The sequence below is a fragment of the Pipistrellus hanaki genome, assembly GCF_964339955.1.
Source record: "Pipistrellus hanaki genome assembly, chromosome: 10".
Lineage (NCBI taxonomy): Eukaryota > Metazoa > Chordata > Mammalia > Chiroptera > Vespertilionidae > Pipistrellus > Pipistrellus hanaki.
Window position 1 is genome coordinate 15595294 of NC_140512.1, and position 13036 is coordinate 15608329.

At 36.5% G+C, this 13036-nt stretch overlaps 1 protein-coding gene across 2 annotated transcripts in view; it reads left to right on the plus strand.

Moving 5' to 3' along the window:
• Positions 1–13036, plus strand: part of COG5 (component of oligomeric golgi complex 5) — a 134258-nt gene that overhangs the window by 75891 nt on the left and 45331 nt on the right. The window contains exons 9-12 of one of the 2 annotated variants that reach the window (XM_084897770.1): positions 3836–3948; positions 4193–4270; positions 7200–7287; positions 8265–8469. In XM_084897770.1, coding sequence (XP_084753896.1) covers positions 3836–3948; positions 4193–4270; positions 7200–7287; positions 8265–8469 — 484 coding nt within the window. The remainder of the gene's footprint in view (positions 1–3835; positions 3949–4192; positions 4271–7199; positions 7288–8264; positions 8470–13036) is intronic. The other variant, XM_084897771.1, reaches the window with a different exon arrangement.

The following is a 13036-nucleotide window of genomic DNA, read 5'->3' on the forward strand; positions in this document are numbered from 1 at the left end:
ATTCTTGAAATATGGCTAACAGTAAAATATTGTTATTGGCAGCCATTTTTATTTTTATATTTGTTATAAACATAACCTCATAAATAATTACACTAGATACAAAGAGAAATATTTTTATATCTTAAGTGCTAGCCTCTGAATAGGTCTGTATTAAGACTATTTTAGGAGAGCTTTGAACAGAAATTACCTAAGAAGATTTCACTCATTTTTTCTCCAGCAATTATTCTCAGAAAGTTTGATCTAATGTTTAAATTTTCAGGAGCAGTTTAATCTCATTCCTATTGTGTTGTAAAAAAAATAGGGGAGGAAATAAAAGCAGTTATTCATATACTGTCAGTCCTAATGTACGCCCTTTTGTTAAAAGAATAAAAAGTTTTAAACCCTTATTATCTTCTGTTAAATAGTGAGTATTGTGATTTAATGTAGAAAGCTTAAGCATCAATTCTTTATTATTTTTTTATTTTTATTTTTTTTAATATATTTTATTGATTCTTTTCAGAGAGGAAGAGAGAGGGATAGAGAGTCAGAAACATCGATGAGAGAGAATCATCGATCAGCTGCCTCTTGCACCACCCCCACTGGGGATGTGCCCGCAACGAAGGTACATGCCCTTGACCGGAATCGAACCCGGGACCTTTCAGTCCACAGGCCAACGCTCCATCCACTGAGCCAAACCGGTCTCGGCTTCTTTATTATTTTTAAAAAGAATAATCACTATTATTTTTTAAAATGTTACATTGACAATATTAATGTCAATTTTCTGATCTTGTTTCTGATATTAATATTATGTTTTAGAATGTTCTTGTGTTTTGGAAATGCATTGCATTAAAGCATTCCATTCAAAGGTGTTGGGCATCATGTCGATATGTTATTCTGTTTTCAAATTAAATATAACATTAATACAACTTAAGGGGAAAATGTTACCTATGAGGTACTGAAAAGTTTGTAATTTAATAAGAATAAGATAACTCAAATGGAAAAACAGATAAAGACTATGAATAGACAATTTAAAGAAGAATATATCTAATAGATGTGACAGATGTAAAAAGATGTTCAGTCTCATTTTGGAGGATGAAATAATTATTGGGTAAATACAAATTAAATAAGATACTATTTCTCACTCATGAGATTGGCGAAATCTAAGACAGAACTAAGTGTTGGATGAGATCACAAATTCTTGTACTCTAATTGTAGGAGAATGAAATGGTTCAACCACTTTATTCAGTTGTATCAAATTGATTTGTAAGGTTTAAATGTGTATACCTTATTATTTTATTATTTCTCTTATAAGATCATACCCTAGAGAAACTCTGGTACATATGTATAAGAATTTATTTTTACTTATTGATTTTAGATAGGAAAGGGAGAGAGGGAAAAATATTGATTTGTTATTCCACTTATTTATGTATTCATTGGTTGATTCTTGTATGTGCCCTGACTGGGGATTGAACCTGCAACCTTGGTGTATCAGGATGACGCCCTAACCAACTGAGCTACCCAGTCTGGGCCAAGAATTTTTATTACACTATTGTAAATAACAATAGTGAAATAGTGAAAACAACTTTCCTTCAATAGAAAAATGAATAAACTGGTTTATTTATTAAGTAGACTACTATGTGATATTTAAGCTAATAAATTTCCCAATATAGATAATACTCAAAAACATTACATAAAGAACAAGTTACCAGAAGAGATATGTAGTATGAAGATATTTAAAGCCTAAGAACATAATAGACTATGCTATCTATATATTGTTTTAAATATATTGTTTTATATATGTAAATCCTATATAATAAAAGGCTAATATGCAAATCGACCAAATGGCAAAACCACCGGTCACCAGTCACTATGACGCACAGTGACCACCAGGGTGTAGACACTCAATGCAAGAGCTGATCCCTGGTGATCAGTGCGCTCCCATGGGGGTCGGGGGGCGGAGAGGGGGAAGGGAGTGCCGCTCAGCCAGAAGCAGGAGTGGGTCTAAGCCGTTGGTCAGACAACCCCTGAGGGTTCCCAGACACCCTCCCCCCAGGGCCATCCTATGTTCATTGATTATTTCTATCATATTTGTATATTCAACTAGATGAATTTAGCTTATGAGAATAAAAATCATAAGTTATAAATAAGTAAATACTAAGTTATAAGTAAGAAAAATAAAGTCTCTAGAAGTAATCAGACCTGTGACTGTGAGCTTGTTTTTCTGTATTTGTTTTTCAAAGTAAATATGAGCAGAAAAGAGTATCTTCTTGTTTTTCTGCTGGTATTTATTTCAAGAGTAATGGGTTGATGCAACCTATATTTCTTTATAATAAAAGCAAGTTGTGCATAGTCCAGGAATTTGATTAATAGTTTTCATTTTCACAAAGATACTATATAGCCTTTCCTCACTATTACAAGTTTAAAATACATATAACATGAGATAGATTGTTTCAGTATTATCTCTCTATTCCTTGTATATTTTTTCTTAATATTCTTATTATTTTAAAAATTAATTAGACCTAGATTTCAAACAGGAATTATATTTTTAAGCCAATATCTCTTTTCTACATGCTTCTCTTTTTATTACTTTTCAATGATCAGAGTAGAAATTATCAAAGCATCTCCTTACTAAAGGTACATGTAATTCTTTTTCTAAACAGAATTGTTTAAAAGCTATTGTTTTTGTAAAGCAGCCTACAAACACAGCCTTGTTTTTTAATTTAATTTTATTATTATTATTATTTATTTTTTTATTTTTTTGCCCTCAGTAAATGTAGGATAGACTATCTGATCACTGATGAGCTCTTGTTTTTTAAGCTTAGTTTGGACTGAAATTTATACTTTTAAATTGGAGATTAAAATTCCTTCTTTTTATGTTGAAACATTTTTAAACTACAAATAACTGTGTGTATGTAGTATACATACAGTAACATTCTTAGATATCAATCTCAAGAAATTTAACAGATAACTAATGTTACCAGTATTTAATATGTAATTTATATTCAACATTCTCTCATTGTTCTAAAAAATATTTATATTGCCACAACTTGAACCAGTGAGGCATTATACTTTTCTATTGGTTATCTTGTCTAACTTTTCTTTTAATCAGAAACAACTTCATTGCCTTTTTTGGTATTAACATGTTTGGAGAGCCCCACTATCTGGATTTGTCTGGATTTAACTGACTGTTTCTTAATGATTACATTCAGGGAAAACAAACTGGTAAGGTGGTGATGTGTATTCCCCATTACATCATGTCAGGAAGCACCAAAATTATGTTAGTCTCTCTCATAATGGCTGATGCTAAATGAAATCACTTTGTTTCTGTGGTGTATGCCGGATTGTTCCTTGCAGAAATACTCTTTTCTTTGTAATTAGTAAGTAATTGTGGCACATACTTTGAGACCATGTGAATATCCTGTTTCCTGTAACATTTCTCCTAATGTTTTTGTATCCAATAATTTTTCTCTCAATTAATTACTTTGCTAATAGTTTCAAAATGGCAGTTTTTTCATAGTTCTGTCATTTCACCTGCATTTATTACCTGACACTCCTCTTTAAAAAGCACGTCCCATCCTGTTAATCATGATTTTTCACTATGAACTCATGAATTATAAATCAATTTTTATAATCCATTTTGATGAGTATTACTTTGTTTCTCTTATTTATGCATTCATTGGTTGATTCTTATACGTTGTCCTTACCATGGATCAAACCTATTAATACAACCTTGATGTATCGGAATGATGCTCCAGCCATCTGAGATACCTGGTTGTGTATGCTTTTTATAAGAACATATAGTTGTGATAGTTAGAAAATTTGATTTTTTATATTTCTTTGTCACTCTTACAAACAGGGGGACCCGGACGATCTACCATGCCAACCCCAGGAAACACTGCAGCTTTCCGTGCTTCCCTCTGGACCAATATGGAGAAACTTGTGGATCATATTTGTACTGTTTGTGGACAGGTAAATATTTTTTAGGGTGAAAAGAACATTAATTAATTTTTGGTTATTTCAAGTTATGTGACCTTGGGAATGTTTCTTTGAATCTCTGAATATTCAAAATAACTATATTAGCTAATTATCATGCCTGGAAAGGCTCTGCCAAAATGCCATTTCCCTTCCCTTGCTTTTTCTGATACCTACTTTGCATACTTGTTTCTTTTGAAAATACCCAGTTGTATACATTTTCCTCTCTTCCCCTTTTTAGGTACAACATCTACAAAAAATATTGGCCAAGAAGAGAGATCCTGTTTCTCACATTTGTTTCATTGATGAAATAGTTAAGGTATGTTTAAATATATAATCGTTAAATATTTTTATCTCTTTATTGAAAAATCCAAGAAGATAACGAGTTAGTATTATCTGTGTTTATATCTTACAGAGAGGTTACATGTCAAATAGCTACAGTGGTGCCTCACACAACGAACTTAATTCGTTCCAGGAGCAAGCTTGTTATGCGAAAAGTTCGTTATGTGAAACGCGTTTTCCCATAACAATACATGTTAAAAAAAATAATTCGTTCTGTAGCATAAAATATGCTAAGATGACATAAAAAAAAATATGCTAAGATGACATATTTTTATTTAGATACATCTAAAAACATAATTTTTTTAAAAAAAACACACATTTTTTTAATTTTAAGACAGACTAAGTAGAGTCTACCGAATCTTGCACATCTTCATCCATTTTCTGCTTTTTGGCCGATGGTTTCATGAAAAACCTGTCCAAAGTTCGCTGTGCGAGGCGTTCGTTATGCGAGGCACCACTGTATAGGTATATTTCTTGACAACCACAAATTTTTTTGCAATATGTTTATTAAACTAGTTTGTTTATTGAGTAGTTTCTAGAAGCAATACTCTTTCATTTTTGAAATGCATATACTAATTTCCCATTTTTATGTAAATAATTCACTGTAAATGTCCTTTAAAGTTCTACTAGAGAATAAGATGAAACTTTTTTGGTAAATAAGAGATTTAATTAGTGTTTATTATAGTGTCTTATAAAATCTCCACTAAAGATAGTAGGATCCATTCAGTTGCTAATTTTTCATAAATAGCACATTGCTATATTCGTTTTACAAATTCTGAAATCACTCTCCTGTCATCCACGGATCTGCTGGCTAGGTGAGCAGTAAGAATTCTTTTTGGGCATAGGAGACCCTGACTCTACATTTTATTTATTCCTTTTGACATTTTTTTTAAAATATTTTTTATTATTATTTTTTTTACAGAGAGGAAGGGAGAGCGAGAGAGAAACATCTATCTGCTGCCTCCTGCACACCCTCTACTGGGGATGTGCCCGCAACCAAGGTACATGCCCTTGACCTGAATCAAACCTGGGACCCTTCAATTCACAGGCCGACACTCTATCCACTGAGCCAAACTGGTTTCGGCAGTTCAGGTCACTTTCTTGTAGATTCCTTCAAATTATTTGTATAGATGATCAAGTCACCTGTAAATAAAGACCATTTTCCTTTTTCAAAATGAAGTCTTTTTGTTATTCGTTGTACTAGCTGGAAGCCATTTTCTTGTTCATTGAATATTTATAGAATGAGTGAGAACAGAAAGAAATCATTGTTTTCTCCCTAATTTTAGGGGTGAAGCACTCAGTCTTCTCCATTATGCATGATTTTACCATTCCATTGTTCATAAATGCCTTTTAGTGAGTTGAGAAAGCTCCTTTCTATTCCTAGTTTGCTGAAAGTTTTTATCAGAAATGGATGTTGGAGTTTTTAAAAAAGTACTTGGTACAATTTCTGGAAGTGTGATTCTGTTTTAACAATCTCAAAGTACTTTGTCTTGATTTAACAAATGATACTTAAACTATTATATTTTTTTCGTTACTTTCTAAAACATATATCCCAAGTTGACTAAAATATACTGTGCTCAGCTAAGTAGTAGTAATTCCAGTGACTTAAAGCAAACAAAATAAAATTGTATCTTTTATATATATATATTATTGATTTTTTACAGAGAGGAAGGGAGAGAGATAGAGAGGCTAGAAACATCGATGAGAGAGAAACATCAACCAGCTGCCTCCTGCACACTCCCTACTGGGGATGAGCCCGCAACCAAGGTACATGCCCTTGACTGGAATCGAACCTGGGACCTTTCAGTCCGCAGACCGATGCTCTACTGCTGAGCCAAACCGGTTTCGGCAAATTGTATCTATGTTTAAGGTGGTTCTCTTTTGTAATTGGAGAATTATATCCTATGATTCTTCTTAATCTGAGCATGCTTTGTCCATCATTTTATATGGTCACAGAAGTTGCCTTTTTTATATCAAAAGTTGATTATAATAATTGTAATAACTAACATTCATTGAGGGCTTATTATATGTCAGGAACTGTCCCAAGACTTAACTTTTATAGCCTTCTTAAATCTTCATCATAATGTTGCAGTGAAAATAAATAAAGAGTAAAGAAAGAACAAAAATAACAACAAAAGGTCCTGCAATGCAGGTACTGTTATCATCTCCATTTTACAGATGGAAAGGGGGCACAGAATGAGTAAGCAGCCGAAACCAGTTTGGCTCAGTGGATAGAGCGTTAGTCTGCAGACTAAAAGGTCCTGGGTTCGATTCCAATCTAGGGCATGTACCTTCGTTTCGGGCACATCCCCTGTAGGGGGTGTGCAAGAGGCAGCTGATGATTCTCTCTCATTGATGTTTCTAACTCTCTATCCCTCTCTCTTCCTCTCTGTAAAAAAATCAATAAAATGTATTTAAAAAAAGAATGAGTAAGCAACTTGCCCAAAATCACACATCTAGTAAGTAGAGTAGGATGATGATTGTTTACCTAAATTTGAGATATGATCTGTGTCCTATTTTGTTACTTAATAATTCCATTGTTTGATGGTTGTCTTAGAAATTTTTATTTCAATACATTGAAATACATTTTCACATTACATCTTCTCCGTTACTAGTAGCCCTGCACACAAATCCGTGCTTGAGTAGGTCACTGCCACCCTCCTGTAGTTCTGTGCCCACTGCCCCGCCCTCCGGTAGCTCCTCTGCCTCCTCTCTCCTCCCCCCCATACCTTGCTGCCCTGACCCTCCTGTATGTCTCCACAGCCCGCTTGTTGTTCACTGTCCCACCCTCCTGCAGATCTGTGACCTGGTCCTTATGTCTCAGGGCATAACGGATAATTAGCATATTCCTCTCTTACTGTATAGGATAGTCTTTAAAAATTAATGAATAAATCTCTTTTTTGGAGTCACAGGATGGACAGTCTGAAATTCTATACACATTTTGGAATTCAGTTACTCAAGCACTTTATTCTCAATTTCAAGTGGCAACAAATTGTAAGTATACTATTTATTTTGCAAATTCATTTATTTTTTCCCTTTTTATTGAATTTATTGGGGTAATATGGGTTAACCAAATTATACAGATTTCAGGTACACAATTCCACAATGTGTATTTATTTCACAATTGTTTAGTTACTTTAAAATTTAATGTCAAGAAGTTTTCCTCTATCTATAATAATAAAAGCCATTGCTACTGAACAGATGACCAAATAGGCTTCGTGGGGCAACTAGGCTGGCAGGGGGGTTAGTGAGGGACAACCGAATGACTGAGCAGCAAGCTGCGTGGGGTGACCAGCCAGCAGGGGGTTTAGTTAGGGGAGACCAAACAACCAAGTAACAGACTGCATGGGGCGACCAGAACTGAAAGGGAGGCAGTTGGGAGCGAACAGTCAGCAGTGGGGTTAGTGAGAGGCAACCAAATGACTGAGCAGCAGGTTTCGTGGGGCAGCCAGGCTGGCAGGGAGATTAGTGAGGGGCCACCAAACAACTGAACAGCAGGCTGTGTGGGGAGACCAGGCTCACACAGGGGGCAGTTGGGGGCAACTGAATTGAATTTTAGAGTGGAATAGGGGGAGGAGAGAGGAAAATATTGATGAGAAAGACACATCAATTGTTTGTCTCCCACATGGGCCCTGACCTGGGCCTGCGATCAAGCCTGCAAACGAAGTAGATGCCCTTGACTAAGAATTGAACCCAGGACCCTTTAGTCCACAGGCTGATGCTCTAATCACTGAGCCAAGTCAGCCAGGGTAGCATTATTTTATTTATTCATTTTAAAATGCATTTATTGGGGTTACATTAGTTAATAAAATTATACCAGCATTATTGTAAGTGGCCTCATTGGAATACACCTTTGATTTGAACTGTAATGTAGACTCTTTGTCCCAGCATCTTCATATACAAAAGAAACTTCCAGCTATATTTTATTGTTTTATCATTTATCTAATTGCATTTATTGTTTTGCTTGGCAGCGTCTATGTTTTTGAAACAGGCATTTGAAGGAGAATACCCTAAACTGTTGCGTCTTTATAATGACTTATGGAAGCGTCTTCAACAGTACAGCCAAAATATTCAAGGAAAATTTAATGCAAGTGGAACCACAGACCTCTGTGTTGACCTACCACACATGGAAGATGATACACAAGACATATTCATACCAAAAAAGCCAGATTATGAGTATGTTTGTTTAATCAAACCTATTGGTTGGCATGTTAATATTTTGTCTTAATCTTATGCTGGAATAGGTTCTCTGGAAGGGGAAAAATTGAATATATGCAAAATTAAACCTGAAAATCTCTTAAATTACTCAAGTTTAGGAGCCACATTGGAAAACAACATGCATCTCATTTATTTTTTTAATTTCTTTATTGATTAAGGTATTACATATGTGTCCTCATCCCCAATTACCCCTCCCAACCCCTTGACCCCCACTCATGCCCTCACCCCCCCTGTTGTCTGTGTCCATTGGTTAGGCTTATATGCATGTATACAAGCTTTTTGGTTGATCTCTTTTCCTTACCCCCACCCTCCCCTACCTTCCCTCTGAGGTTTGACAGTCAATGCTTCTCTGTCTCTGGATCTGTTTTTATTCATCAGTTATGTTGTTCATAAATGAGTGAGATAATGTGATATTTATTTTTCTTTGACTGGCTTATTTCACCTAGCATAATGCTCTCCAGTTCCATCCATGCTCAAGCTTAAAGCAGCCACCTTTTCCTCCTATATTGAAAAAGAGTATTATTTTTTTATTTGCATATCAAATCAATTGATTTGCATACCTTTAAACACTAAAATCATATTTATAGTGAAAAGATAACATTGTTATCACCTACCTTGTATGAAAAATGTTGTGTTTTTTTTCATGGATGATTTTAAATGTTTGTTTCTTTCACTTAAAAATAAATACTTATGAGAGAGAATCCAAGATGGCGAAATAGGTAAACACCTGAACTCGCTGCCTGGCACAACCACTTCAAAAGTATAACTAAAAGATAAAATGGACATCATCCAGAACCATAGGAAGGCTGGCTGAGTAGAAATTCTACAACTAGAAGGGAAGAGAAAAGCACACTGAGACTCAGAGGAGCTGTAGAAGTAAGGGCAGAGATATGGAGGTGCATGTGCAGAGAGAACTGACAACTGAGGACACAGCTGGCTTTCTCAATCGGGAGGGAGACAAAAGCTCCCGACTGCTCTGAACTCCAGTTCCGGGCGAGATTCTAAGGACCCAGACTCATATGGGGAGAAACTGGACTGTCTAACACTGGGTGGAACTCGAGGGGGCTTTTTCTAAGAGGTGTTGCAGTGATTATGGATGGACACTGAGACCCTGGGGCCTCTTAGGGCAGGTCTGACAAGAAGCCATTGCTGTTTGCTCTGTCCTGAGACTCTGCCCCACCCAAGCTGTGCACAGAGGCTTTTGCATAAGAATACCTGGTCCTTTGAAATCTAAACTTACCTCACAAACTACAGCTGAGTCAGAGAGACCCAGAACATCCAAAAGAAGCCCAAGGCCCCACAACAGCCTGCATTGCTTCACAGCTGGGCCTCACCTGGGCACCTCCAAAACCCAAACAAAAAAGAGGAATCTGCAGATCTCTCTGTAGCCCCTGCTGGGTGGCCTCAGGCAGAGGCTAAATTAGCACCTCCTTAGAGATCCAAGAGCCAGTGTGTCCCGGGGTCAGAGTAGGACCATCCAGATTACAACTCCTCAGATCCATAAGGGATTCACTCGGGGCAGACTTGGAGCTCCAAAGCCCAGCTGAAGCAAGTCTTGCCTCATAAGGGTATCTCCAGCACAGAAGCTCTCCTATCATAGACAGAGCTGATCCTCACAGCCAATTGGCCTGGAGGTCAATTCCTCCCAGTGATACAACAATCAAGCCTTAACTACAACAAGGCTGTGCACACAACCCACATAGGGGTGCATCAAGAGTGTCCACCTCAGGTAACTAGGGAGGCCAAGCCACTGGGCCCAATAGGACACCTAGTACACAAAGTTACTCTAACAACTTAGGGAAGCAGCCAAAATTCGGAGACAAGGAAACATCACAAATGAAAGAAATGGGGGAAAGCAAACTACTGGATATAGAGTTCAAAACCACAGTTATAAGGTTTTTCAAGAATCTTCTAGAAACCGCTGATAAATTTAGTGAGACCCTCAAAGATATGAAAAAGAAATTAAGCATACACTGACTGAAATAAAGAATAATATACAGAGATCCAACAGCAGATTAGAGGATCACAAGAATCAAGTCAAAGATTTGAAATACAAAGAAGCAAAAAACACCCAACCAGAAAAGAAAAAAGAAAGTATCCAAAAATATGAAGACAGTGTAAGGAGCCTCTGGGACAATTTAGAGGGCAAGCCAGTAGTAGATTAGATTTGAGAGGAAAAGAATCAGGGATATGCTTGAACAATAAGAAAAATATCGACTTCTGAGTGGTTAGCACTCCACTGACCCACTCTATAGTGAAACTGGTTAGGACTAAAAATAACAATTTAAAGCCTCTGGAAATGATCCTAAAAGCAAACAGCAAGTGACAAATCATTTACTTGAAATCTAAGAAAATTCAATAAGAAAGAATTTCTTTCAGAGCCTGTGATATTTGAGCTATGACTGTTTCTTCTATCCATTCTCCCATCTCAGCAAGGCATACACTGTACTTCAGACTTCAACAAAGAACAAAAGGCTCCCTTTGCCCTGTCAAGTTGATAAACTTCCAGATCTTTAGATAATTTTTATAAGAGTTTATTTGAGCTAAATTGATAATATATGCCAGGAAACAAGATCTCAAATGCTCTAGAGAATAACAGATTGGCAGTTTCTTATATGCATTTGAAATTAAGGAGGGGATGTAAGGAAGACTGGAAAAAGTAGGGTGGGCATTAGATTACAGCATAGTTAATGAGATTATGTGCTATCTTGAGGGTTGATACCTTCTCTTGAGGGATACTACTTCTGGTATTTCAGAAATGTGTTAACCTAGAAAAATGGACAGGGCTGGTTTAAAATGTTTCCCCAAAGAAGTTATAGGCCTAAGGAATGACTACTCACCATGACCAGCCCAATTAGGAATTTATGATCAGAGTACTCTGTGAGGTTACTTTCTATAGAAGTTTTTTTTCTTTTTTTTTTTTCTTTTTTTATCTACATCCCCCACCTCCCAATTGGAGGGCTCATCCTGCCCACAGCTTCCTATAGCTTAGGCCAGGTTCAGGCAAATGAGATCAAGGCATGGGTATTCCATATTATACCCAAGCACCACTGCAGGAGTGGCACCTCTACCTTTTTGTGGTTCCCTGAAAATACTGGAGTCTTAATAAACCTTCCCCTGGCTTTTGAAATAGTGGTTCGTGCCAGGAAATGTAGGCTAAGAGGACCTCAGGCTGCCTCCCTGCTTCACTAAGTTCCTAGAGTAAGGTGTTACCTGAGGCTTTTTCTTAAGACAGTTTAATGCTGTCCAGAATCTGATGTCTTAAGGGCTTAATGATTAAGGGAGTAGATGGATAGAAAGGAGAAAGTGTTATGTTAAAGAAATGGAGTTTCTGCACAGTTACAGGTTTTAATGGAAAACAACAATCTACACATCTAGGAAGTTCTTTAAACTCCAAGTAGGATTAACTCAGAAAGACCACAAACAGACAGGTTTATTCCATACTTAACCCATTTAAATTTTATTTATTTATTTGGTATCACTTTCATTAGCATCTAAACTTTGAGGACAGAGAATTTTTGTAACCGACTTCACAGCTACATTTCCTATGTTTAGGACGTGCCTGACAAATTGTGAAGACTTAGTAGTAGTTGTAGGAGGGAGGGAAATAGAAGAGAGTAGGAGTGTGGAAAAGTTCTCAAGCTTAAAGATCTTAGAGTTGGAGCATTTCAAAATGTTGGCTCAGATATATGGAAACTCCATAGTAGAGATAAAATAAAGGTGGATGGATTCCTGGCATGGGACAGAAATAAGTGAGAAAAGTTATCTGTTTTGACATTGTAGCCACCAAGGGTCCTTACAGCACTGGAGAACAGGAAGAGTGTCAGTACTAACATTTCTGTGGAAGAAGGAAGATGCTTTTTTTCTTCTTCTTTTATTGGGTTGATTTTAGTTAATAGAATTACAGGCTTCAGGTGTACAATTCTACAATACAACATTTCATCTTGTATGTTGTATATTGTATTGTGTTGGGGAAGAAATTTCTTAAGGTTACTAAATGTCAGGAGGAAAAATAGAGGAGACATTTAAAGAGATGTCGTAGACTTCAATAGAGGATTACTTCTAACAGATTTAGGCACTAGTTCTTCACTTTTCCCATTGTGGTCTTTCTGTCTTCATGTGTTATACTTTACCTGCATATTTCTTTTCCTTTTTTTTTTTTTAAATCCTTACCTGAGGATATATTTTTTTTTTTCATTGTTTTTCAAAAACAGTTGAAGGGAGTTAGGGAGAGAGAGAGAAACATCACTGTGGAAGAGACACATCAACTGGTTGCCTCTTGGACATACCCTGACCAGGTGTTGGGGAGCGAACTGCAACCACTATGTGCCCTTGACCAGGAATCGAACCTGTGACCCTTTAGTGTGGGGGGCAACTCCAACCAGTAATCAACACTTGTCAGGGAAGCCTGCATATTTTTTTACTAGAGTGTTAAGTATTTTAAATCTGTATCTTCCTAGCACTTAAACAGGGCCTGATACACGGTATTCCCAGTAAATATGTGTCGAGTGAAATACTTACTGAA